The sequence below is a fragment of the Platichthys flesus genome, chromosome 19 (genome assembly GCF_949316205.1).
Source record: "Platichthys flesus chromosome 19, fPlaFle2.1, whole genome shotgun sequence".
In the NCBI taxonomy this organism is placed as follows: Eukaryota; Metazoa; Chordata; class Actinopteri; order Pleuronectiformes; family Pleuronectidae; genus Platichthys; species Platichthys flesus.
Window position 1 is genome coordinate 12,097,456 of NC_084963.1, and position 25,599 is coordinate 12,123,054.

General features: G+C 43.6%; 1 protein-coding gene across 2 annotated transcripts in view; it reads right to left on the reverse strand.

The window, feature by feature from the left end:
* Positions 1 to 529: 529 nt before the first annotated feature.
* The window catches only part of LOC133974800 (probable E3 ubiquitin-protein ligase HERC1), a 37,621-nt gene continuing 12,551 nt past the window's right edge, over positions 530 to 25,599 (reverse strand). The window contains exons 24-80 of one of the 2 annotated variants that reach the window (XM_062412557.1): positions 25,174 to 25,468; positions 25,015 to 25,063; positions 24,893 to 24,938; positions 24,222 to 24,475; positions 23,843 to 24,040; positions 23,539 to 23,659; positions 23,167 to 23,407; positions 22,886 to 23,052; positions 22,333 to 22,485; positions 22,143 to 22,240; positions 21,904 to 21,996; positions 21,078 to 21,245; positions 20,747 to 20,986; positions 20,573 to 20,656; positions 20,072 to 20,297; positions 19,643 to 19,937; positions 18,513 to 19,291; positions 17,718 to 17,931; positions 16,934 to 17,103; positions 16,143 to 16,226; positions 15,269 to 15,455; positions 15,053 to 15,180; positions 14,739 to 14,938; positions 14,296 to 14,555; positions 13,960 to 14,012; positions 13,666 to 13,863; positions 12,722 to 12,887; positions 12,385 to 12,628; positions 11,650 to 11,878; positions 11,265 to 11,542; positions 10,834 to 10,961; positions 10,551 to 10,678; positions 10,155 to 10,382; positions 9,619 to 9,746; positions 9,243 to 9,442; positions 8,952 to 9,066; positions 8,681 to 8,809; positions 8,498 to 8,596; positions 7,994 to 8,167; positions 7,572 to 7,856; positions 7,430 to 7,495; positions 6,711 to 6,836; positions 6,470 to 6,608; positions 6,095 to 6,276; positions 5,833 to 5,988; positions 5,572 to 5,694; positions 5,229 to 5,331; positions 4,755 to 4,924; positions 4,516 to 4,654; positions 4,249 to 4,418; positions 3,898 to 4,067; positions 3,299 to 3,464; positions 3,132 to 3,208; positions 2,776 to 3,028; positions 2,455 to 2,607; positions 1,143 to 1,448; positions 530 to 1,062 (exon numbers count right to left, since the gene is read on the reverse strand). In XM_062412557.1, the coding sequence (XP_062268541.1) occupies positions 877 to 1,062; positions 1,143 to 1,448; positions 2,455 to 2,607; positions 2,776 to 3,028; positions 3,132 to 3,208; positions 3,299 to 3,464; positions 3,898 to 4,067; positions 4,249 to 4,418; positions 4,516 to 4,654; positions 4,755 to 4,924; positions 5,229 to 5,331; positions 5,572 to 5,694; positions 5,833 to 5,988; positions 6,095 to 6,276; positions 6,470 to 6,608; positions 6,711 to 6,836; positions 7,430 to 7,495; positions 7,572 to 7,856; positions 7,994 to 8,167; positions 8,498 to 8,596; positions 8,681 to 8,809; positions 8,952 to 9,066; positions 9,243 to 9,442; positions 9,619 to 9,746; positions 10,155 to 10,382; positions 10,551 to 10,678; positions 10,834 to 10,961; positions 11,265 to 11,542; positions 11,650 to 11,878; positions 12,385 to 12,628; positions 12,722 to 12,887; positions 13,666 to 13,863; positions 13,960 to 14,012; positions 14,296 to 14,555; positions 14,739 to 14,938; positions 15,053 to 15,180; positions 15,269 to 15,455; positions 16,143 to 16,226; positions 16,934 to 17,103; positions 17,718 to 17,931; positions 18,513 to 19,291; positions 19,643 to 19,937; positions 20,072 to 20,297; positions 20,573 to 20,656; positions 20,747 to 20,986; positions 21,078 to 21,245; positions 21,904 to 21,996; positions 22,143 to 22,240; positions 22,333 to 22,485; positions 22,886 to 23,052; positions 23,167 to 23,407; positions 23,539 to 23,659; positions 23,843 to 24,040; positions 24,222 to 24,475; positions 24,893 to 24,938; positions 25,015 to 25,063; positions 25,174 to 25,468 (10,217 nt within the window). In that variant the 3' untranslated portion in view covers positions 530 to 876. Of the gene's footprint in view, positions 1,063 to 1,142; positions 1,449 to 2,454; positions 2,608 to 2,775; positions 3,029 to 3,131; positions 3,209 to 3,298; positions 3,465 to 3,897; positions 4,068 to 4,248; positions 4,419 to 4,515; positions 4,655 to 4,754; positions 4,925 to 5,228; positions 5,332 to 5,571; positions 5,695 to 5,832; positions 5,989 to 6,094; positions 6,277 to 6,469; positions 6,609 to 6,710; positions 6,837 to 7,429; positions 7,496 to 7,571; positions 7,857 to 7,993; positions 8,168 to 8,497; positions 8,597 to 8,680; positions 8,810 to 8,951; positions 9,067 to 9,242; positions 9,443 to 9,618; positions 9,747 to 10,154; positions 10,383 to 10,550; positions 10,679 to 10,833; positions 10,962 to 11,264; positions 11,543 to 11,649; positions 11,879 to 12,384; positions 12,629 to 12,721; positions 12,888 to 13,665; positions 13,864 to 13,959; positions 14,013 to 14,295; positions 14,556 to 14,738; positions 14,939 to 15,028; positions 15,181 to 15,268; positions 15,456 to 16,142; positions 16,227 to 16,933; positions 17,104 to 17,547; positions 17,577 to 17,717; positions 17,932 to 18,512; positions 19,292 to 19,642; positions 19,938 to 20,071; positions 20,298 to 20,572; positions 20,657 to 20,746; positions 20,987 to 21,077; positions 21,246 to 21,903; positions 21,997 to 22,142; positions 22,241 to 22,332; positions 22,486 to 22,885; positions 23,053 to 23,166; positions 23,408 to 23,538; positions 23,660 to 23,842; positions 24,041 to 24,221; positions 24,476 to 24,892; positions 24,939 to 25,014; positions 25,064 to 25,173; positions 25,469 to 25,599 lie in introns of both variants that reach the window. The other variant, XM_062412558.1, reaches the window with a different exon arrangement.

The following is a 25,599-nucleotide window of genomic DNA, read 5'->3' on the forward strand; positions in this document are numbered from 1 at the left end:
ATTGCAATTTCATAAAAAGCCCAAAAGGCCCAGAAAACCTTTTTATTCTCAATCAGCTTCGTACTACAATCAAATTATTTTTTCCACATGATATATTAATCTATTTGTCTTCATTCATCTGTGCTCTTAACACTGGTTTGAAGCTGGTTGGGGCTCTGTGCCATGTACTGCCATGCACCAATCAGGATTTGTTAGCATCAGTCGGCTCCTGTTGCCAGGCGCTCTCCACGTAAGGCAGATTCCTTCTTGACTGATCGAATCAGTAAAAATACCAACAGAGATCCTTCCTCTAATATTAAATTTGACTGTGGATTATTTGGTCGAAACTATTTCATGTGATGGGCTTCAAAGCTGGAGAAACACTGGAACAATAAACTGCATCTTATTGTATTGACCCATACTGGATCCTTCTGCTAATCCTGCTAACAAACCAAATAGATACAAACAGACTGGGGGAAGAAGACTTTCTTGTTGGAGGCAGTAACTTCTCATTTGGATGCAGAAATTCCGACCACAGTACAACAACATCCTTATTTAAACACTCTTTATTTTACAATAACACTGCCTATATTTGGCAGCTCATTAAATTATTACATATTTTCAAACAAACAGGCACATGAACTCCTTTATTGTGGCTTAGTCGCCTATATTTTGAAATCTTACTCCGGATCCCTGTGGTTTTGATTCAGAGTAAGCCCTGTGATAATTACACCTTTCACAGTCAAAAAATCGGAACTACACACATCTTGAAACCAACGGACATATAAACAGTACACTACCGTACAGGTTTGGCCAAGAAAACTCTGTGTTCAGTGCATAATGTGCATGGCATCGGAGAAAATACATTCATTGCCATGTGAGCCGCGGCTATCTGCCTCAGTCCTCGGTGTCGGAGCTGTCCACTGGGTCCGTGTTGTGGGTCAGCATGTAGTTGTCCATGTCGATGGAGGGGCAGTTGTGGATGGAGTAGCGCAGACGCTCGGCGAGGATGGCCTGACTCGTGTATGGGGGCAGGCGGAGCAGGAAGAAGCAGGTCTGAGCCGTAGGGAGGCCGTTGACGGGCTGGATGAGATAACGAGGAATTCTTTTTAGTATTTATTCTCATAAAACAGGCTCGTTACTTTCTTAAGCCGTGACCTTACCCTGTCAACCTTGATGATTTGGAACTTCTGCGCGATATCGGCCGGGTTGGACGGCAACCTGGACCTGCCAGAGACGAAGCGGAGGAACAGCACCCTCTCCTCGTTGGTGAACTCCTCCAGGCTCTTCCAGAACCAGCCAACCAGCTCGTGGCTGTCGGTGATGTCGCGGTAGCGCACCAGCTTCTTCAGCATCTCGGCGGAGACCTCGGGCAGGCCGCAGACCAGCTGTTCCAGCTGCAGCGCCGTGAGCAGGGAGAGGAGGGGCACGGGGATGATGGTGGACATGCCCTCTCTGACAGCGGCCACCTGCACACGACACAACGGCTTTGATTCTTCATCCACCGAGATCAAAGCAGCAGTAACACGGACAACAAACAGGAGCAACTGTGTGGTGAGCGCTAATGGAAACTGGTGGCAGTGAATGTACTGTGTCTGCTTTATCATATTGCCTGTGTGGACATTTCCTGAGTGGTGAATTAAGGGTTATTATTATTATTGTTTTAAAACACACTCTCACTTTAAAGTCCCTTCCTAAATCAGTCTGTTTATTTGCTGAGGGTTTACGATTTTTAAAAGAACTTTCCTCAGTTTGTTACAGGAGACAAATGTCCATATTTAGGGTGATGATTTTAATTTGGGTTACTGAAAAGGCTCCAAAGCTCCGAAAACAAATCCTGTTTCAGTTTTCTCTTATTGTCCATTACTGCAGCTCCTCTTTTCAGCCTCTGTCAGAAACACTTGGTTTTAGCTCCTTTCTCTTTACCTGTGATTGAAATATATATTTAAAATAAATACAAAAATATCAAAAATAACCAACATTTTTCCTCAGAACCCAATCTACAATCAAAGATGAACTTTTTGACTCACTGGTATATTTGTCAATTATCTGTTATCGAGTTCTTCATCTCAGTAAAAACAGGATGATTATATGTTGTTGACTGTATTTTAAATAAAGAGGTGAATGTCCCAGTTACACTGGATTCAGATGTCTCACCCTCATTAGTTTCATCAGTATAAACAAACTGCAGGTGCATATGCATGGAACATACTGTACATCAATAGGCTGGCTCACTGGTTTGCTGATGGTCAGTTGTTTTGACTACTGATTTTAACCTTGAGTCAAAGCAGGTGGGGTGAAGGGAGAGCTACTGACTAATGGTGTAGACCTAGTACATTATTTCTGTGTATCTTACAGATCAGTTTTCCTAAATGTGTAAATATGTAGAAGATTTCATGCAGATTTCAGGCTGATCCTTTTACCAGCTCTGCTAAATACTCCCAAGTGATTCTTCGACACCCCGGCCCTTCAAACCTGTGAATCCATCTCGTGCAGTCTGTAGTCTAGAGCTCTCTCCACATATTCAGTCTTGTTGGCAAAGGTGAGGGATATGTTTTGACCCCCAGGAACCACAGGTACCAGCCTTCCATCAGCACTGTGGGCCACGAACGAGTCCAGTGGGATCATCTGCAGACAGGAGATGATGCCGGGTGGAAGGAAGGATGGAAACAGATAAAAAGACGGGGTTGAGGAAATAGAGATTAAAATGTCACTTAAATGTCCTTGGGCTTGGAAAAGTTGAAGATATACAGGAGTAGTAATAAACTCAATAAGTCAAATTGCCTAACATCTCACCACATGGAAATTATCCTCTGTGATTCCACTGTTTTCTAGATGAAGGATGCCTTGGAGGGTGCGGTAGGTGAGCAGATCCACCTCCTCGAGGTCAGGCCCTCCCAGTGGCATGGAGCAGAGCTGTTTCCACACCAATGGAGCCAGATGCAGGTCCAGTGGCTTCTTGGTACGGATGGCCACGGCCATGAGGATTCCCAAGAAGCGGAACTGGACCATGTTCTCCTCTGATAGAGCTGCTGGATTCAACAGGAACCTGTAAGGACACACACTGTTAAAGATATGTTTTGAGGTTTGATGGTCTGTTGTACTTAAAGGATGTAATTCGGCTTAATCAAAGGAAGAAACACGATAGGCACCTGTCAGTGTTACTGCCCACATCTGCGAAGCTGTTGGGAGTACGAATCAGGAGATCCACCACACCAGCCTGCAACTCCTGGTGTAAACATAGTCAACACTTTGTACATAAACTAGAATATTCACACTGCATTACACTATGCTCTCTCTCTCTGTGTTTCCTTCCTACCTGGCACATCTCAGTGATGGTGTCGTCAAACACTCCTCCGGCATCATCGGCTCCCTCTCCAACCAGCTTGACCTTCCAGGCTCGTGACGGCAGCCGAAGCTCCAGAGGGTTTAAGCCCACGACTTGTTTAGCGATCTGCACGAAGATGGGCTTACTGGAGCGACCTCTGTGGAGTCGAGCGGAAGAGAAGGGACATCAATCTTCAATTACTAACAGAAAAACATGGCTGCATTCAAAGGGCGCTTTGAGGAAAACTTGCGAGCAAACCATCAAATGAGGCAGATAAAGGTCAGTGATACCTTTTCAGTATTACCTCTTTTACACCGAAATAAGCTGGTTTTGAAATTTCTAAATAGTGCATTCACCCGGGTGTCATGTTTTCTGATTAAATGCATTCCCTTTTCGGACAAAAGCCAGATGTAAGTGGGTTTTGTGGGTTTTGTGACCAGTGGAAATGGGGCTTAATAACAAATGCGGCCAGTTGGAAATACAGCAAGTTGTTATGGCCCCCTCCTTCCTCTCCATCAGCTGTTTTTCCACCGTACAGACAGATGTGTGTCTTCAGGGGTCAACCGGCTGAATATAATGGTCACCTTTACCTTGTGGAAATCCGTTTCACAGTGATCTGTGGCCCATACGTTTTGCCCTGGGTCATTGTTTTGCCGATGCAGCGCACGAGAGGCAGAGTGTTGACCTTGGGGGACAGGAGACCACGGAGCTCGCCCCGGATGATGGCTGTCGTCCCTGAACTGTAGCGTGAAGTGGACACCTGAAGAGAGGCAAGGACAGGTGATAAAATAAGACGAGGTGAATGAGGAGCCGTTGTGACAGAATGACAGTGAGGAGGAAATAAGATTAACAAGCAAGAGGTATTTTATTACCAGTAAGAATTTGATGATTTTTTTTCCTTTACATTTGTTCTTTTAATGTATTAAAAGATGAATTATTACTCGATTTTTGGAGTCCAGGTTGAGCAGCCTCCAGGACTTGTACATAAGATCAGAAAAGTGGTATAGGACCCGGAGACGCATGCTAAGGACATCAGGGCTGCAGTCTTTCAGGGTGTTGTACTGAGGAGGGACTGACTGGGGAAGGCCAAGCTGGAAATTTCCAGAGCCACCTGGAGATGAAGTTAAAAAAAGAACAAGTTCCATGTGCATCCTCTCTCAGGGCTCATTAATTCAATACTTGTTTACAGATAATGCAGGGCTGTGTACCTGAGTTTTTCGTCGAGGTAGAGGGGGTGGTCCATGCTGAGCTGTGGCAGCGGCCAGCAGAGACCTGTTTGATGTTCTTCCCCTGCAGGGCTGTTATGAGTGTGGGCTCTTTCACTTGGTTGGAGTGTCCAAGACCCAGCTGGAAGGCAATCATAAAAGACAACAGTGCAGTCTTTAGAGAGCTTGTGATGTGCAATGCAATCCAAGTGTATACATTTATTTCTGATTGTGTCGGTTACCTGTCCCTCACTGTTGCAGCCCCAGGCGTAGACGTCTCCAGTGGAGGACAGAGCGAGGACGTGTTCACATCCCACAGCAATGTCTTCTATGAAGAGCCCCTCCAGTGACGGCACCACCTGAGGGCAGGATTTGTTCTTCAGCATGGAGTCCGGCAGCCCGATCAGACGCTCTGAAGAACAAACAGGAGGAAGACAAGTAACGCATTATTTTAAAAATACACTCAAAGGTTTTATATTTTTTTCTGCGTACAGATTTCAATTCATTGAAGTTACAACATTACCTGCATGTCAACAAATAACATCCTAGAATAGTATACTTCATGAAATTTTGCACGGTGAGGTCATTTTTTAAGTTAATTATGAATTCAATAGTTTCTAATCGAAATAATTTGCAATAAATACAATTGGGTTTTTAACAATTATATTACATTGTGTTTATTTAAGTAAACGCTATATTTCCACAGGGAGATGTACCTTGTCCAAAGGTGTAAACATGTCCGTCACCGGCCAACGCCACAGAAAACTGAGTTCCACAAGTGACCTTCTTAATTCCCTTGTTGCAAAGCTGCTCCACTTTCTGAAAATGGAACAACCAGACACAGTATTTCATCTACAATGCACTATAGAGTCACCTGTGAATGCATGAAGAAAAGCATTGGATTAAATAAATGAACTGTTAAAGCAATGGATATGAAAGAAGATAAGTATGGGTCATGTCATTATCACTACTATCTCCAGGGAAGTAACCAGGTTACATGAACAATGTGTTTTGTCGTTTGAGGATCCTGTGTTTGAGTTTTAGTCTCCATTAACTTACCTGTGGGTAGTACTTCGCTGTAGAAGAACCGGTGCCTAATTTGCCGTAATCTCCATCTCCAAATGCCCACACAACCATACCATCGAGGGACAGCACCAGAGTGTGGTTGAGTCCACATGACACCTGAGAAACGTCACCAAGTTTAATTTGTTTTCTGAGAGCATGACCTATTTTTTCACTCTGGAAACAATATAAAAAAAACAACAAAAAAAAAAAAAAATCACACTTTTAATAATGAAAAGTTATCCGTCTATTATTTACCTGCCCCACATGATATCCCTCTAGCGCTGCCACTCGTTCGGGCAGCATCTTGTTGGATGTTGACCTCTGACCCAGACGGCCGGATTCACCACTGCCAAAGGTGAACAGCTTACCATCTGCTGTTACCACAGCAGAGTGCCGGAACCCACAAGCAAGCTAAGGAGAGAAAGAATAACAATATAAAAATTCTTAAATTATTGATCTTTACACCGACCTCCATGATGCTTGAGTATAATAAGACAAAAGTATCCAAAAGCTCTACCTGAACGACCTCTTCCCCCTGTAAGGCCTCTATCTGTTTGGGTCTCCTCTGCCTTTCGCTGTTGCCGTGACCCAGTTTGCCGAAATCTCCGTCTCCCCAACTGAACACCTCCCCGGTCTCGGTCAGGGCCATGGAGTGGCCATCGGACCCACAAGACGTCGCCAGCTGAGTCACCACATAACCTGTTCACAAATCAATTTCAAGTCAGCAAAGATTAACTTAAGAAATGATAATTAATGGAAGCTAACAAATGTAACTTCAATTCAAATATTTGTTTGTCCTTTCTCTTCTGAATAAAATGCTGACTGAGGGATTATGAACATCTAAAAGCAGACCACCTCAGATGGGCTTTTTGGCTCTTGATGAATAGTGTACCTTGAAAAGCAAATATAATAGTGGGGACATAGAGATCATCAGAATTCCCCTGGCCCAGTCTGCCATATTGTCCTTCACCGACAGCTAACACGGTCCCATTGGACTGGACAAGGAAGGTACAGTTCTGACCACACACAACCTGGATGACAGTGAAAAGCAGACACACAAGGAGAAAGAAATGTTATTTAAAACCCACAGCGATGAAGGACAGAGTCTGTGCCCTGAGAGAAAAAGTTGTTACCTGTTGTGTCTGGGACAGAGTCGGTGCAAGAGTTGGCATCATCAGGTTGTTTCCCATCCCTGCCAACTGTCCGTAACGTCCGTTCCCCCACAGGAAGACCTCAGTCTTTCCTCCTTGTTGCCAGTCCTTAGAAACACAGCAGGAAAAAATGGGAATTAAAATAGGACTGTACCTAAAAGAAAATACTAGTATATTGTACAACTATACTAGTTTTCTCTGTTGCTGACAGAGGTCTCTTTCTGGACATGTTTGATTGGAAAGAGCATCGACCATCAGTTACAAGACAAGAGGGTATAAAACTTCATGAAGCAGAACTGGACGATGGGAGTTGTTGTCTTCATCATCATTACCAATAAAGATCTACCTGATGCGAGGCAGACGAAAAATGATGTTCACTGATGAGGTCATGAATTGCACATTTATTCACATTACGCATCAAATGAAATTGAATTATCGTGATCCATTATGAGGGACCAATGCAAACCAAGTCAAGTGAAAAGAAAAAAGCATCTGATTGGTCGTCACACGTCTTTGCCCTGGAAGTTATAGCAGAGACGGGTAAAGTGGACATGACACTATAAAATGCCCTGTTACCTTGAACATTTTGGATTATGTTAGTAAATATTCCAACAACATATATAACGTAGGTCACGTTGTTTTTAGACATTTTCAGGAAGAGTTGTCACATAATCCTTCTGTACACATGACTTGGCTGTTACCTCTGGTCTGGTGGTCGCCCAAGACATCAGCTGTTCATCCATCCTGAAGCTCCACTTGCTGTTGTCCTAAAACACAGACAAGAGTCTCAATAGTTGTCCAGACTGGGAAAACCACAGCACAAAGAGGTTTGTCTATACTCACCAGTGCGGTGATAATTTCACTGTCTTCCTCCTCCTGAAACTGTGAAACAATGAAGGATTCTGGGAAAGCAGTGCCGCTAGCGATAGCCTCAGCGCTGCGGACGGTGGTGGCGTAGGTGGCGAGCCAGCTCCACTCTGAGGGGCAGGAGTTGGCGTCAGGGCCGCTGTGGTGTGGAGGGCGTGGGAAGCGGCACAGGTGTTTCTCCAAGGACAAGCCGACAGTCAGGGAGGCCAGGCTCTGAAGGAAGGCACTGTGGACGAGCTGGTCACCTGCTGCCACGTGGGTCTGCGGTGATGGAAGAAAAAGGAAATAAGTCCCAGCTGAAGGTCACATAGACACAAACATGCAGTGGTGACATGTTTTTATTGCAGATAGGGATATTAACAAGCCCAGAAAATGTAATTTAATGTTAATTTAATGACCCGCTCATGGTTGTACTGCTCCTGTAACAGCAACGGCAGCCTCTCCAGAAACACAGCCAAACAAGGCGCCCGATTTAGACCCAGGATGTTCTGGCTTCTGAGAACCATACGGCAGGAAGGTAGCACGTGATTCTGACTCATCCAGTCGGGGGTGCAGCAGATCAACAAAACATCCTGGGAATGAAGCAGGAAAGAGAAAACTTTTTAAACAGTGTTTCAGCTTTTGTAGAAATGTACTAATAGATAGTCTGGTTCATAGAAAAAAAACGTCAGTATCGAGTACAATGAAGAAAACTGAGACTGGCTAGCTTTGGCTAATAGTTCAGCATAGAGGAAAATAAACGTATTTCTTTGTCAAGATTGACAAGAAATCAATACAACTCTATGAGCTGTAAATCACATAAATGGACAGATATGAGAAGATAGGAATCAAACGTCTTATGTAAATGTCTGTAAAACAAGTATGTTAAACCATTCCTGTAGGTTTGTAGTGATCCAAATTACCTTCGATCTCCCAAAGCAGGCAGCGATACCCAAGCTTGGTATCCAGGTCGTACTCACAACTGAACCCAATCCTGTAACAGTTTGCAAAACTGAACCATCCTGAAAGACACACAGAGGAAGTCAAATTCTGAAATAAAACCTCAGCTAAGAAATTGGCAGAGGCAGAAAATTCTGTTTTCTGACCTGTAGGGACCATATGTTGAGCAGTCCCCCGATCCCGCCAGTTACCAGAGTCAGTCCACTGGAGCAGAATGAGAGGGACTTCACTGCTGTGATGTGGCCATGAAGTACAAACACACACGTTGCACTGTCCTGCAGGGAAAAATAAACAGAAACAGGTGATTTCATGAGGTAAAACTATACAAATTAGATAAAACTATGAGTAACATGGTATTTTCATATCATTTCCTAATATTAGTAGAACTAGGTCAGTAAAGGAGCTCTGAAAACTAACCTTGACGTCATTGTCTTTTTTTTTTATTTGAGGGTTGTTCAGTAGGTTGAACAGAGACACACCAGTGCCCCCCTGTGGCAGTGTCCAGACATACACAGATCCATTCTGGCAACCTCTGTAGAAGGATGGAGATAAAAAACAGAATTGACGACAATGATCACACATAAAAAATGAAGAATCCTTCATGAAACTATTATTAGATATTGCCAAATTTTCAAATTTGTTTTGTACATCTTTCAATAAAATGGCAGAAATCAGAGACCAACTGAAGAATGTGTTATTAAAACTCACGCAGCCATCATTAGCCTGGGTTCAGGTGCTCTGCCAGCGAGTGGGCACCACTCAGCGATGTTAACGGTGCTGCTGTGAATGAGGGAGTGCAGGGTCACCCAGGTTCCACCAGAGTTTCCCAGTATCTTTGTTGCCTCCGACCTTCCCAAACAGAGCAGCAAGTGTCCTGTTGGGTCCCATTTAAGAGAAGTCACACTGTCCTGCAGAGTAAAGGGAAGTGGAGAGGATCAGTAAGAACAAATGGAGGAAAAAATACTATTTAGACAATAGAGTGACAGATGCATTTGGGTGTGAAGGACATGCAGTTGTTTGTCTCTTTTGTAGCACTCTTCAGCATTGCAGAGTAAAAATTGGTATAGTAATAATCAGCACAAACCTGGAAGACAGACAGAACTACTGGCTGCTCATTCACATAGGTCTCAGTCGTGGCCAGAAGGATCTTTCCATTGGGATATCCCACTGCAAATGGCTGGTCCTCACTGTGCCAGGCCACACATTGAGGAGCTACAAGGAAGAAGGAGCACAGAAGAGGAATATTTTACACTAATGGATTCATACTGTGTAGAAACACACGTTTACATATTTGCCAAGAGAAGATGAGGAAATTGATACCACACTTGGACACAAGGTAAATGTGCTAAATATGGAAGCTAGAGCCAAAGGTAGAAAGGCTGGAGGCAAGAGGGAAAAGCTAACATGGTTGTGTCCAAAACTAAAACTCAAAATGTTGTGAGCACAAATATGTCCATTCAAAGACATCACCTAAAAGGAGTTTAAAAAAAAAAAATGAATCTTGCATTATGAAATATTTACTTTAAGTGCATTGGATGTGAGTATTTTGATGAAAACACATTATTATTTGGATAAGTGTGTTATAGTGTGTAATAACAGTGTTTATAGCCTCTTCCTCACCCTCCTTCCTGTGGCAGTGGCTGAGTTCAGTACTCTTCACTTGCAGCTCTATTTCCTGCATCGAGATCTGGAGCCAGCAGAGGGACCCGTCCAGCCGACCCACCAGCAGGCTTTCAGCAGGTCTATTCTTACCACCCACCGGCTGCTCAAGAACCCGCAGGCTGTAGGTCTGAGCCCAGCAAAGGGCCGTGACCCGGGACACTTGAGCCTCCACGTGACAGTGAGAGCCTGCACAGTGAAAGGAAATATTCAGGTTGCAGCAACTACAGTTTGAAATATTATGAATTATGTGGGTGTATGTGGAAAAATAATTTTGAAAATTACTATTCAAAACAGTTGTTTTGAAGTGTTTTGAAACACGACTTATTTTAGATTTCATAGATATGTTATACCCACCCTTGATGGTCATGATGTTGATCTGCTTGTTTTCAAGTGAAGCCAAGAAGTTTCCTTCTGTGCTCCAGTAGACAGGAGACATGTGATGACATCTACCAGGCGTCTCACTGTTTGATCGGTCTGTCTTACTGCAGAAAGACAATAATAACAATACAATTTAACAGTCTAAAATGTATGTCTGTCTGTGTAAGCAAATTAGTCTTATTTAAATATTTTTTCTACAAATGAAGGGCTTGGGCAGCTGGAGGAACAGACTAACAATAAGTCATCGGGCAGATCTAACCTGGTGATACAGGAGAAGGTGGTCTGTAACTCTGCTGTGTTGTGGCTGATGTTCCACAGCTGTACCACCTTGTCTTGGGAGCATGTGGCCAGCAAACTCTGCTCACTGCTCCAGGAGCAGCTGGCCACCTGCAACAAATGGAGATAATGCAGAGATACCTTTACTACATGTTTTGTAGACTTTATCCTACACATCACCTCAACAGAAAATTGAAGGACCTGGCTAAAGATTTCTTAAATGCTTATGTAATAAACAACAAAAATCATCAATCATGTTTAAGAGACTAAGACGAACAGACAATCCCAAAACGTCTGCGTCATTGAAAGTCCTGGCCGGAGTCAACAGAAGCTTAAAGCTGTTATTTTAAGCTCTGTTTTAATGAGGATTGTTGATATAAATTGTACAGAACTAACCAACACAAAGTCCCTCACCTTGTTGTAATGTCCTTCCAGCCTCTTGAGGGGACATTTGCGCAAGTCACCTGCCAGGTCGCTGTATGTTTGGGGACGATTAGGAATGTCCCTTCCTGTGGAGGCCAACAACTGCACCAGCTGCTGTGTGGCCCACTGGCGGTGTTTGCTGGTGAGCCTGGCAGACAGGACACATGCTGCCAGCGCATTTGCCAGCTCCATAGGGCCCACTCTGGCACTAACAAGGGGCAAAGGGGAAGGAGGCAAGGACGAAGAAGACACCCCGTGGTTCCCTGCATCTAGGTTAAACAGACAATGAGGACAATGAATAACAACTTCACAATATTTCAAACAATAATAAATTTAACATAACAACACAGCTACCTAATAAAAGACACCCTCTCACCATTGGTCTCATGTTCAGTCCTGTCTGGGCCGTAGCAGTGAACGCCCTTCTCAGTCAGCAGGGACACCAGACTCTGTGTGACCAGGAAGGTCGGGGGCGTCTGGTCGCTGCAGTCTTTCTGCATCTGGGCTCCCTGTGCTGCAGCTGTTAGACCGGAGTTCAGACCACCTCTCTGCTGTGGATCTCCAATGGCCCCGATGTTCACGCCCGTAGCTGCGGCCATTAGGTTCTACAGACAGGCATATTCATATTCAGACAAATGTATTAAGCCCGCCGGAGGGAAATTCAAATAAATTAACTGATTGAATAAATTAATAAAGAACATAAACTAGCAGCGATATTAGTTAAGTATAATTACGTACATTCTCATTTGAGTATTTACATACATTTCCTTGCATTTACAGAAATGTTCACAATAAAATATTTAGTGATTTAATCATTTATAATTTCTGAGACTGTTGTTTTTAATTTCCTCTGATAAATTGCCCCTGTTTTAAAACTTTATTATAATTTGTTGTATTTACATAGTTCTATACACCTTTCTATGCACTTATTGACATACAAAGCTCAAGAGACATTGTGATTTAGAGCTGATATATTAATATTACAAACTCCATCAAAGAAACAGAAAAAATATATATGTATACAATTTTTTTTTAAAACTAGCTGGGATGAAAGGAATCCCTACCACAATATCCAGGAACGTCATACACAGTGTTCATTAATAGAACTGACCTGAGTGCATATCTCCACTAGCTGTCGGTAAGCAGTAGAGCTATGGGACACCACGCTGCCGATAGCTGAGGTTAGGAAGCTGAGGCAGGTGGAGTTGTTGCGTTCTGATCCCTTCACACCCGACTGTCTGTCCACACAGGTGTGAGCCCTCCCCCCCGCTGCCAGAGTCATCAAACGCACCAGGATGCGAATATCAGCCAGACCCAAGGACTCTAATCCATTGGACTGGCTGCACACTGAGGCACTGGAGAGGGAGATAAAAGAGGACTCTTGAAACCCAAACTGATCACGTGAACTACATATCAACAGTGCCACATTCTGTTCAAACACACTGTACCTAGAGGCGGTCTGAGACAGAGCTCTCATCACCATGCTGTAAGCGAGCAGAATCTGGGCTGTGGAGGTGACTCTTCTAAGAGCCTTCAGTCGATCATGAGAGTCCCTCAGTGACACCGCCTGCTGTCCCAGGCTCAGAGAGGTCTTCTGCTCAACAAGGGCATTCCCTGGTGAGGAAAACAAACACATCAAACCACAGTTAATTAATTACAGGACAAATCCCTGATATAGAAAGCTCACTGACAGCATGAAAACACAATTCTTCATCACTTGGACAAATGGGAGTGTGTGTGCCTGCTATGATAAATGATTGATGAGTCACTATGCTGCAGTTAATTTGACTGTGGATGCTGCCAACAAGCACAGAGGGAGTGTGGGTGTGTGTTACAACAAGTGGGCAAAATGGTTCATTAGAGATGAAGTGAAAGACAAATGAACTGCATCAGGAACCAGAGGGACTGAGTCAAAGTGACCTCATGTTCTGTTTGTGATCAGAAATGTAATATTCACAGATGAGCAGGAATTTTGTATCGTAGTCGTGGGTGGCTGGTTTGGTGTCACTCTGTGGAGTCATAATATATCTGCAGAGAGAAGGACTAGAAAAAAACAAAAGCCCCTTCCCTGTCATTTACCTAGGATGTGTCAGCTCCTTTGCATCTGCACTGGGTCAAGTGGATATAAATTAAAGTTGAATAAAGTTTAAAAGAAAATACATTTATATTAAACATTTAATTAACGTGCCATAATACCAAGATGTGAATATACCCATTTGATGTGACTGTGTAAGTAGCAATCATAGGTGATGGATCGAGAATCATTAGTCGAGAATCATGTCAACGGGTGTTGCCAGATCCCGATTTGACGTGGAGAGAATAGTGGCTAAAGGTTTGGGTCTGGAACGGAGCTTTCCAAAGCTGGATCTGTGCAGGACTCTGTCCTCCGTACCTTTGGGAGCTTGTGCTCTTGCTGGGTCAGCAGTGCTGTAAACCCGAGCTCCAAGTGGATCTGGTTCAGTGAAGGTTATGGCGTCTGGCACCAGCTTCTTCTCGGTCAGCCCCAGGGGTCTCAGCAGGAGCTCAAAGTCCTCCAGTCCAGTCAGCATCTCTGTGTCACACTCGTCTTGGTGGCTCATTTCCCAATCATCTGTGCAAACAGAAATGCAATTCATATAATAAACAAATGCATTTAATGAAAACCAAATGACTTATCCTGTTTTCAAGTGAAAACGAAATTGCTTACCATCTGAGGTGCTGTCTAGATGGCCAATCAGATCAGATGTCAGACCTTTAATCCTAAAAACAAAAGAGGAAAAAACAATGTCAAAGTAAAATGGTACGAAGCAGAGCGCATACTTCCGCCAAGGCACAATATTGGGCCTATGAAATCACGTTTAAATTTGCTCGATCCAAATTTTATTTCATAAATATCTATCAGGAGGTATTAATAGGCTGTGAAGTTATTTCACCATTTTTGTGGGATTAAGAAACAAGCATGAGGCACCATGATAGGGTTCTCTGCATTTTTGGTGCATGCATCCATTTTCTGCAAACATAATTTCACATATATCTGCTTCACCTTTCATATTTTGAAGCTGTGTCACTCAGGTTTGCAGCCAGATACTTTTCCCTGCAGGAGCTGCAGAGGAGGTAGAATGGAAAGTTTGAGCCGCACTCCCCCTTGAACCAGACGTCCACGTATGCCCCGGTGCTGTCGTAGCCCTTTCGTGCAGCACTCTGCCCACACCCCGGGTGGCGCCGCTTTATGTGATTGTTGAACTGCAGCGTGAGGGTGTTGCACAACTCGCACTTCACCATCTGGCTGTGTTCTTCTCCGGCCTAAAATTTGGGTTAAACGGTGAGGGGGATGATCATTTTTCTGATATATTTGCAAGAAATGAGACGAATACTATATACTACTGAATGATCATGAAATGAAATATATTTCTAGTGTGATGTAAGTTACAAGTTAATCTACAATAATATATAAATATATAATATATAATAATTTTATTTTGTCACCTCTACTATCTGGAGTGTGTCTCTCTCCAAACTGAAGGTGAGCAGATCCTCATAGGTTTCCTCATGGTACGGGTCATCCATGTAGCCCAGCTCTGTCTCGTCCTCAGCAGAGAACGGATGAAACTCCACCTGCTCCGGCCACTCGCCCACCGCTGTGTGTTGCTGGTACAGCTGCGGGAGGGTGTTGGGTGATGGCAAGTCTGAAAAGATGTGTTTGTTCGTTTGTTTCAGTAAATGATCACTAACCTTCAATCATGTAATAGACCAGGAATATGTTCTGTCCTTTTTACAATTTACTAAGTAGTTTTTCTGACCCGCCCTTCGGAATGATGTCCTCTGAGTTGAGCCTGAGCGACGCCGCCGTGCTGGAGGAGGTCTGTTCCTGGTCAGGTGGACGTCCAAGAAGCTCTCCCTCTCTATCCAGTCCAGCCCTGGCAACAGGCTAAAAACCAAACAACAAGCAGCCCATGAGCAAACTGATCGTAATTCTTACAATTAAAACGTCAAAATGTCATTCTGAAATCTGTGACCTTTCAGAGGGCTGACTGGTGGAGCGCTCGGGACACTGCACCGTCTCTGGCCCGTCCGAGGACGGGGTCTCAGGAGCGCCCTCGGGCCTCTGTGACTCGGCCGCCAGCTGCTCCTCAGTCAGGGGGTGCTCAAGCATCCAGCTGGCCAACACCTCGATGGTTTGTGAGTCCAAGTCACCAGCTACATCTGGGGGGGTGGGGGGAGAACCACAGGGAAGTTGAACTGTCAGAGTTCAAACAAAGGACGGAGATCATGGAGTGCTGCGTCATTACTTCATGTTGGACATCGCCACCAGATGGTCACGGTACAGTGTAATTTTAAAGGTCAGAGTGGTACATCTGCTCTGATGATAGTGTGTGACAGTGAAATGTGGGTGGGGGGAAATATGTGATGCTAAAGTGGAGTTGAGTGTAAATGTGACAATAGTCATACATTTACATGCTCATAATACGTATGTGATCTGTGCCATTCGTCACAAAAAAATATGTAATAGGTTCACTTTTACCATGTAGTGAAATATATTTTCCAAATAAAAATTGTATGACCATCCAACAAATGACTTTGCTCCAGTAGATTTTTAAAAGGAAGAAAAGCAGGATACAATTTACTAATGGAATCCCCTTATAATATGTTTAAAAATATATAGTAAATATGATTTTGAAATCTTAGTTAATGTCCACCTGAGTAAAAGCATTGTATTCATCCTAAAAGTTTGATATGTCCTATCAAAGACACTGCACTTGTCTCCACACATGAACAATATTCTTCTTATTACACGGCTGTAGCACACAGTGAAAGACAGATGTTTTAAAATTAGAAAGCACATGAAGCAAAAACGTTTTATGGCATCAGACACACTCCACAGAGCAGTACCTGCTGCCTCCATGGCCCAGTAGATATGTCTCATAGAGAATCCCATTTCTAGCAACCGACTGGTGACAAACATTTGTGTCCGTTCTGGTGGTTGAGGAGAAAAGGAAAAACAGAAAACAAAAGCAAGCACACGGCTACATTTTTTTAAAGTTTAAGTACATGGAACTGCTGTGGACTTTAGCAGGTAAATAAATTGCTTTTTATTTCATTTATTTTCCCCTACTTGTTCTGTTTTATTAGTCTACTGGCAAAGAAAAACCTCTCCTATCCTATCTACAGTAAACCTTTTCAATTCAGTTCTCTTGAATTAATAATTGCACCTACCAATCAATTAGCTTGCCAATCCTAATGTATCCGGATGTAGTTTAATGAACTTCCCAGAAATGTTCAAAAATAACACCAACATAAGTGACAATGAAAAAACGGTGCCAATCAAGCATGTAAGTGCACAGAAATGTGTCATGCATGCAATCCATAGTTGTATTAATAATTAATGTCTAGTGGCAGAACAAAACACATGCTGTTTTGAGCAGCAGATTAAGTTGTGACAAGTAGCTGGACATATAAGTTCATGCAAGAGATAGGGTTTCCAGGTTACCATTGTTTTACTTCTCTCCTGATATTAAAAAACCTAAGTTTAGCTTGAGTGTATTCATTTTTCAATTGCATTAATAGCATGTTTGTATATGGAGCCAGCATGGGGAAATGTTTGTTGTTGTCTATGAACTACTTTTCTTTACTTTGACTTCGTACAGCTCCTCCAACATTAACGTCTCTAGGTCTGTTCTTACCCAGGCTGCTCCTGGCCTGTGTGCTGCAGGGACCTGGTTCCATGAAGCTAGTCTGCTGCTCTGTGAAGGCGTCACAAGAAGCAGAGCTGGCCAGGCTGAAGCATGGGTGCAGAACGGGGGGAGCACTAACCAGGCCGGTAAGCGTGGGGAACCGAGTTAGTACCATGTGCCTAGAGGGAGCGAACATACAGTATGTACAGTAATAACACAGTGCAGGAGGTATGACATAAACAGTCTGAAAACAATAAGGAGAGGTTTAATTAACCTGATTTAAAAAGCTTAGAAGACAGTTATTCAAGCATGTATTATTGTATTTTAAGGTTTAGCTAAAGCCTGCTAACTCAGAAGGTTTAAAATATGTGTTTTGAATGGTGGGAGCACTTTGGCTATGAGCTCTTGTCCAGAGTCGCCTCCCTGGATGACTCTGATTCTATTTTTCATTTTATTACACAGCCCTGAAGCCGTTTATTCACTTCTGGAATGCAGGAGTGACACTGACACTCAGGTCCACTGGCTGGGTTAGGAGAAAAACAAGCAGGCAGAGCTGCAGCTGAGACTGAGGACAGTGCAAGCAGGATCCTCACTCTCTTCTCGTCATACAGATCCTAACTCACCCATTCCCTGGACTTCAGACAAGCTGCCGCTGCCAAAAGATACAGGTCTGTAGCAATCAGTCACATGAGAATGATGACTCCATTTAATGTGTTTGTGTCTATTAATGTGCTGTACCAAGTATTTAGTATTGCACACATCAAATTCATATTTTGTTTATTTTTCTACTCACTGGAGGAGGCTGATGGGGAGGAAAGGGTTGAAATTATCAAGGCCATCCCCCTGCAGGTTTGTTGGCAGAGACGATGCCAAGTCTGTGTTGGAGGACGAGGCAGACGCTCTGTTTGATTGGCCGAAGATGGCGGTGCCCTCCGAACCGGCGCTGTACAAGGACACAGAGCTGGAGGACTTGGAGATGGGCTGAGAGGACAAGTGGTGGCCGGATTCTGTAAGAAAAACAGAGTGATGAAGGTTAGGTCATAGACCAATAAGTTATTATTATACTTTTTTTAATTTACCTTCAATATGTTACAACAAAGCTGTTTTTAAGTCTTCATAAGTACAATGCAAGTTTTAAGTGTGTCAAGTATGTAGCAAGTACTTTGATTCACATTAAATTCAAGAATGTTTTAATAGCCTTTTTTGAATATCGAGAACAGTTTCAATTAGTTGATGGAGAGAAAATTAATTAGATCATTTGATAGTTCCTGTAGGGTTAATTTCCTTGTATTAAAGGGATAGTTCACAGAAAAATGGAAAGGATCTACTTTTTCTCATCATTCCCATGGTTTTGTTTTATTTTAGATCCTATCATCAACTTATCGTTCCAATGCGAACACAAAATAATAAATTATTCATGATGTGTGGCTGAGTGTGGCAGAGGCTTTTCAATTAAAAACAACTGAACTAACAATTTAAGTCCCTAATCGTGATTTTTGTGACTTCAGTCCAAATTTCTAATCTCCAGCTCCCCACCACAGTAACGTGTCAAAAATGAATAGCAGATCTAATCTATAAATGCAGATACCTTTGCGTTCTTTGTCCTCCAGCAGTCTGTTCAGCGCTCCCTTGTAGATCATGACCTGCGCCCTTTCCAGGTCAGACAGAGACACGCTCTGTTTGATGGGACAGGGCCTGACCGCCCACTTCACCATGCTCTGCACCACGTACTGCAGCACTGATCTCAGCTCAGCGCTCTCATCCCATTGTTTGCAGCTGCCCTTAGCCTGGTCAGGGTTCAGGCTGGAGAGGGGACTCACTGAGGTGTTGGAGGGGTCATGTTTTGGCACTAGAAGCATATCTGATAGCTTCTCACAGCTAAAAATGACAGTAAGAGATTTGAGAGCTCCGACGAGGAGATATGAGACTCTAACCGCTCTCAGTTCAAGTGCAAAGGCATCCACTTTAGAGGTTTGAGACGTTTGGTGAGGTAGGGGTTGAGATGTTGACTCCTGATGGTCAGCAATCTTTGAGGCATCTTTGTTTGAGGGCGGTGAAATGCAGGGTTCCGTCTCAACCTTCTGATCCTTACACCTTTTCCTGTCGTCCTCTGTCAGCCATCTGATTTCATCTGACACGTTTTCATCCGGACAGCTCTGTGTCTCCGTGTTCTCCTCTGAGTATTTCCGTTTGACGGGAGGATAGCATCCCAGCCACCCCTGCTCCTCCAGCAGACCCATCAAATAAATCAGATCCAACAACACTGTTGGCTTGAGACCTCCGAGGCGGCTGACGTTGCAGCAGGACACATCGCAGGGCTCCAGTGAGATGGCCGGGGTGTCGCTGGGTGACCAAGAATTCATGGAGCTTAGTTATTGCGAAGGATGGGTAGAACCCACAGATAGAGCATGGATTGACACCAGGACGGATTCAACAGGGATACATGGATTTAAGAATGAAGAAGAAGGGGCAAGAAGAAAGTAAGATCAGAGGGGTAAATGGTGAAAATAAAGTAGAATGTTAGACAAATTACAGAGAAGGAAAAAATAAACACCAACAGAAAATAATTATACAGAGTAATAATGATGCTGAGTGGACTAAGACAAGAAAAATATAATAATTGTTTAATGGCGGATAATGAGAATTGTCATTTAAGAACCATGCAGTGACATATCATCAAAAGTAAGTGGCGTATGAACGATTTTATTTTTAAAATACCTGACAGAGAGTTCTGCATCCTCCCACTGGAGCTTGACCAGGGAGCTTCCTTCTTTCAGGACACCGAGCAGAATAGCCCTGCGTCCGCTGGCCTTGTGCAAGCACAGACCTCCAGCGCGCAGGCCGCTGTCCACTCCTCCGATCACAGCCAGTACCGGCCACACTTCAGTGCAAAGAGCAGCCAGTTTGGCCTCTGACAGCGATCGGCCAAAATGTAGCAGCTCCCTTGAGTCGTCACCAGCCAGGCCTTTGTCTCTGTCAGTCTCTTCTTTCTCAAAGCGCGTGGAGCTGAAGCCTGCGGGAGAATGTAAGCGGGAGACAATCTGTCAACCACACAATCGTAGGGCTGTTGGTTAACAGTTTAACTCTTAAGCTACTTCAAGAACAAAACAGCAGACTGAATTAAATAAGTGTTAACTCGTGTCTGACCCTGACTGTAGCTTCCTAAATCCTCCTCTTTCAGCAGGAAACCAATGAGCTCCAGGTGGGTGTGAATGTAGTGGTTGATGTGCGAGGCCCACGCGTCGCACTGATGGAGCCGACGGAGGAGCTGCACGGTCGACTCCAGCAGCACCATCGTCCGAGGGCTGCAGAGGGGATCCCCGGGAAGCAGGTTACTGGGCATGCCTCTCATCTGCAGGTCCCGCAGCGCCACCTGAGAGAAATACAGAGGTAAAGTTTTGTTGCAGAAGAATATATTGCAACATGCAAACCCCTTTTTCTCACCATTTACAAATGACTTAATAATAGTATTGATTATGTCATTCATTGTATTGACAGCTGACTGTTCTCTACATGGGTCCTAATATTAATGTAATCCACAGATATTCTTATTCTAACAGTGGCCAAGGATGGTGGTTATCAATTATGAAAAAGTTTGGGTACAAAAACATAAGTGCCCCTTTTGCATACGTCCAGTATTTCAAATACCTTCTCTCCAGGATTGCTGCTGTAGAACAACACACATGGGTACAGTTCAGAGGCAACCACACTTTCAAATGCCAGCTTTGGTTCCTAGCAGAAAAAAAAACAAAGATTGTAGAAGAAATTGTAACAATCATTTAGCACAAAGCTTCAACATGACACCTGAGTATTTGATCAGACCTTGTCATTCTTAGCAAAAGAAATGGTGTGAGCCTCCATGTCCAGGATGCAGGTTATGGTGTCTCCCTGGGTAAAAGAGGGCAGTGTGCGGACTAGTTCCCCACCGTGGTACAGGTTGCCACTGTAAGCCCGATACAGCCACATATCAGTGGTGGTGTGGTGGTTGTGATCTCTGACTGGCCAGCGTGACACACCCACACATGTGCCCTCATTGCCTCGGTTCTCTTTGGTTATGTAGAACTGAGAAGAGAAGTTAGGTTCACGCCAGGTTATTGGTCATTGCACATTTTTCTCGTCATTAAAAAAGGATAAAGCTGATTCCAGTCCTTACTTTCCATATGAAGCAACCAGAGGTGATGGCAGTGGTTGCCAGGCCGTAACCTTTCCCTCCTGAGCCATGGGAGAGGATGTTCCCACTCTCCAAAGAACAACAGACCAGCTTGTGCGGGTCAAAGGAAAAATCTCCAATGGGAATACATTCATCGTAGCTGCCATGGTTCTGCAAAACATGTGGGGGATAACACTTAGCACACGAGCACTCTATATCAGCATTGTCCACCAACTGATATTATGGAACATTAACTTCTTCACTGAACCAGAAATTGCTAAATCAAAAAAAAATGGAAAGGGAAAGATTTCAACTGGAATCAATATCAGTCATTTAAAAGGGCACATTTTGTATTCTTGTAATTTTCTTTGTAATGTTATTAGTTATTATTTGGTCTCTTTTCCCTGTCTTCCCTTTTTTCACGACTTTGCCCCCCTGCCCCCACCACGGATAACATGCCCATCTGTCTCATCAAGTGTCCGTGCTGTTTTCAATTTCATTACTGCCAGGACTGCATTTCTCTCACATTCATTAATTCACTCGTAGTAAAGACTAAGCACTTTCCTTTGTGATATTTCTATTTTGAATTCGGAAAACGTCATTGTACAATGTAATGCTCATTTACACCGTGCATTTAGAAATTAAGTTAATTATGAAGCGGAAATTGGTTTCTGTAACTTAAATCAATAATGAATGAGCAAAAGACACTACTTGAGTGAAAAGAGTTGCAGAATCATTTTGTACAACTTCTCATCTAACAAGGTAAACAGACTAAAATATGGTGTACAGTAGTAAAAGTATATCACATGGTATTATTAAAGTTTATTACCCCTGTGTCTTTTTCCTTCTCCTCATGGTTCCTCTCGGTGAGTGGTTCCTCCCACATACAAACAGACAAGAACTGAAAGAGCTGTTTAACAATCTAGAAGATACAGAAATATAGGAGAATTTAATCAACAATTTATGCAGTTTAATATATAAGTTCATGAATCATGAATACATTATTGTCTTTCTTTTCAGGAACTCTAATTCAGCCGATTTTTTTAATCAATGCACACTGCATCGTACCTGTTGAATTTGAACTGGCTCAGAACAAGCAGGTAACAGTCTTTCTAAAACGTGAAAAGCCAGGAGCTTAGTGCGAAGGTTCTGGAAGCAGGGAGATCCTGAAAAGAGAATTACAAGGAACATATGTGAACCGCTCTGCACTGTAAACAATTTCAACACTGTTATAAATTATTATTCTGAAGAGGCTTACCTAAAGGCCACCTGTGCGAAATAATGGCCATGAGTGGATCGACCCATTTGACAAAAGTAGAAAGTCTTTTCATTACTCGTAGTGACAGCACACGCCTCAGAAACACCAAGAAATCTGCAAGCTGAGATTCAACCACTTTGCTGCTTTCCTTTCCTGAAACAATAAACCAACAGGAAAACACAAAGGGGCTATTTCAGGGCTACACAAATTATTACATTATTATTATTATTACATGTCATTTAGCAGACGCTTTTGTCCAAAGCGACTTACATTTTTAGTACACTCCACATTTATGAGGGGCCATTTTGGGGGGTTCAGTGTCTTTGCCAAAGACACTTAGGCATGCAGATGGGAAAGAGTGGGATTCGAACCAGCAACCCTCTTGTTGCAGAACACCCACTCTATCCCCTAGGCCATGCTCTCCCCACAGGCCATGCTCTCCCCACAGCTACAGCTCTCCCCCAGCTACAAATACCACATCTGTTTTTTAAAAGAGATCAATTTAACTGTGCTCTCTCATTACATTGCATCAATATAGCTAAATTTGCCATACCAACTAGATTTACAGTCTTGCTACTGGAGTCGGGATCTGTTCTCTCAGCTGCTCCTCTCTCCGCTGTCTGCTGTTGGTGGAAAGCGTGAATGACATTTTGGAGCTGCTCACACATCATTTCCATTAGAGCCTGGGACACATCGAGAGGCAGAGAGTCCTCACAGGAGCTGAAAACGGGACAGCTTAGTAGGCAGATCGAAGCAAATTATTCAGTGAATTAAATAGCACTATAAGTCGTGCACACTTCTTTACAGTCAATCAATGCTTCAACGTTCTCTCACCTGGCAGCTACAGTCAGTATCTGAAGCAGGCGAGTACAAGCTAGTCTGACAGAGCCGTTCATTAACATGGATCCAGTTGCAGAGGCTGCAAACCAGCTCTGGTTCATCAGAGCACAACTGTTGTTGGTCAACACAGACAGGACATCCAGGATGCCACATTTGATGACCAGCACCAGGTCCACTGGCTGGTAGCAGAAATTCAGTGCAAACATTGTGGCCAGGAGAAGGTGCTGAGAGGAACCTGAGTACAACAGAGACGATATGGCAAAGACAAATGTACACTGCACCAAATAATAGCCAGGGAGAGGTTCAGTGATGTTGAAATGAAACATGAACATGTTAAACTGATGCAAAACAATAGAGCAAACAAACCTGTGTGTTCTTTTTCAAACAGGACTCTCTGTCTGAGGACACGCACCACCTGCTGGAGGAAGGTGTGGGCTGCAGACTGCAGCTCTCTTTGCGTGTCAATACAAGCTGAACGTGTACCAGACTGAATTGAGATAAGAGGTATGGGTAATTAATACAACTACACAGTAATAAAAAAATATAAATGTATGTATTCAATAAAATGACAGTGTCTCCCCTCTCTCCATCTAGCTGGATTAAACATTCATTCCTTCTTTATTTCCATCTTTACTGATCAAGCAACGGAGAGCACGATTTCTTCACGTACCATGTAATGCTGTGTCTCATAATAAGCTCCTGAGGGAGAGCCAATGATTTGCGTCCCCAAAGCAAAGCATCCAGAGAGGAACTGAAGCTGCACGGACTGCAGCAATGCAGGAAACTGAAGGGCGACTGTGCAGCCACTGCTCTTTTCCTCCATCTTGGACAGGAAGGACGACATCTGACACAAGGCCTCCAGGCGCATCTGATCATAACAAAAACAAGCTGGTAGTAAGTTAGGCCCTTATGTGGCCGATGACATTTCATTTTGTTAAGATAAAGAAAACAATAGGTAAACAATTAGCTGGAGGTGTAGAGGTCTAATTTCTCTGTAACAATCTCATTTTTTTTTTTTGCGATTTCACATTAAATAAAAATCTATTCACCTCAGCCCTCTGTTGCTGCTGCAGTATAGCGAACGAAATAGCCTTCGGATCAGCCTGACTACACGTCTGTCCACTCGGCATTGTTTGCGAGGAGGATGAAAAGTGGATCAGGCTTCCACAGGCAAAGTGGAACACCTGGTTAAGAATCGGCAAAGTGTTGTTGCCACAGTGGGACATGGTGGCGGTCGGACTGATGCACTGTCGCAGGCGATCCCAGGCGTCTTTCATGATGTCCAGAGAACACAGAGGTGATCCTGAAGCAGACAGAGCAAAGGGACAAGAGTGTTGATCATTGTTAACTTTGGTATGAAAAAAAAAACCTGGTTGTGATTTCTTTAGAAAGGAAAGAAAAACAAATGTGAACAAGTTCGGGTCAGAGCAGGAAATTTCCAATGAATCAGTCCAATCCAAAATGTTTTTTAAAAACAAACAATGATGAAACGTTATTGCACAGAACTAGTGAAATTAATTTGACTGTTTGGAAAATATAATAATTATGCCAAGCTAAGCAAAGCGGCTACTGGCTGGAGTCTTATGTTTAGCAGACAGACATGAGAGTGGTACTGATATATTCATATAGGAAAATAATCACATCATACAGGACTGAAGGGTATGTCATTTCAAAATAAAGGCATTCATTGTCCATAGTAGGATTAATCTGTAACACTTACCCATTTTATTCTTCGATGATGCCGAGGAGATTTTGGATTGGTCAGACTAAAAGTGACAAAAAAAGCACATTAGCACAGAAATGGGGGTGTAGGTCCACATTTTGTTACTGACCAAGACTAACCTGTTTTCTGCCATCAACAGTCATTGAAAAGGATTCTGTTGATGATTTCCTGAAAGTGGGAAGGTGCGAACACTTAGTTGAAGAACAGCTCACAACCAAAAAAAACAGCTCTAAAAAAAAAGCAATAAACAAACACACACTGCCTGGCACAAACTCTACCTCGCTCCAGTAGCCGGACTGTTCTCCCGTTCGCCAGGCTCCACCCAAGCAGGCCGCACCCCCAGCAGGAGGAAAAGACAGCGGGACACCACCAGATGGCAGGCGGCGTGGAAAGACAAGCTCTCCTCAGAATCCCCCTGCTTCTCCCACTGCGTCTGGGGTTCCGGGCCCCTGTCCGGACTGACAGGGCTTTCCATGCTGCCGGGGAGGGTGGAGGTGCCGAAGGACTCGTACACCGTCACGTTCTGCTGTACTTGCATGGCCTCCCGGGTGGCCATGAATGATTCTAGGACTTCTGCAGAGACATGAAAAAGACACTTGAGACACATCACGGGGTTGTGATGATGACTTCGGTGCTCGTGGCAAACAAAAGGTTCTGATTGGGTCTGCCTACAAACTTTAAAATACAATGAAAAAGAAGACTGA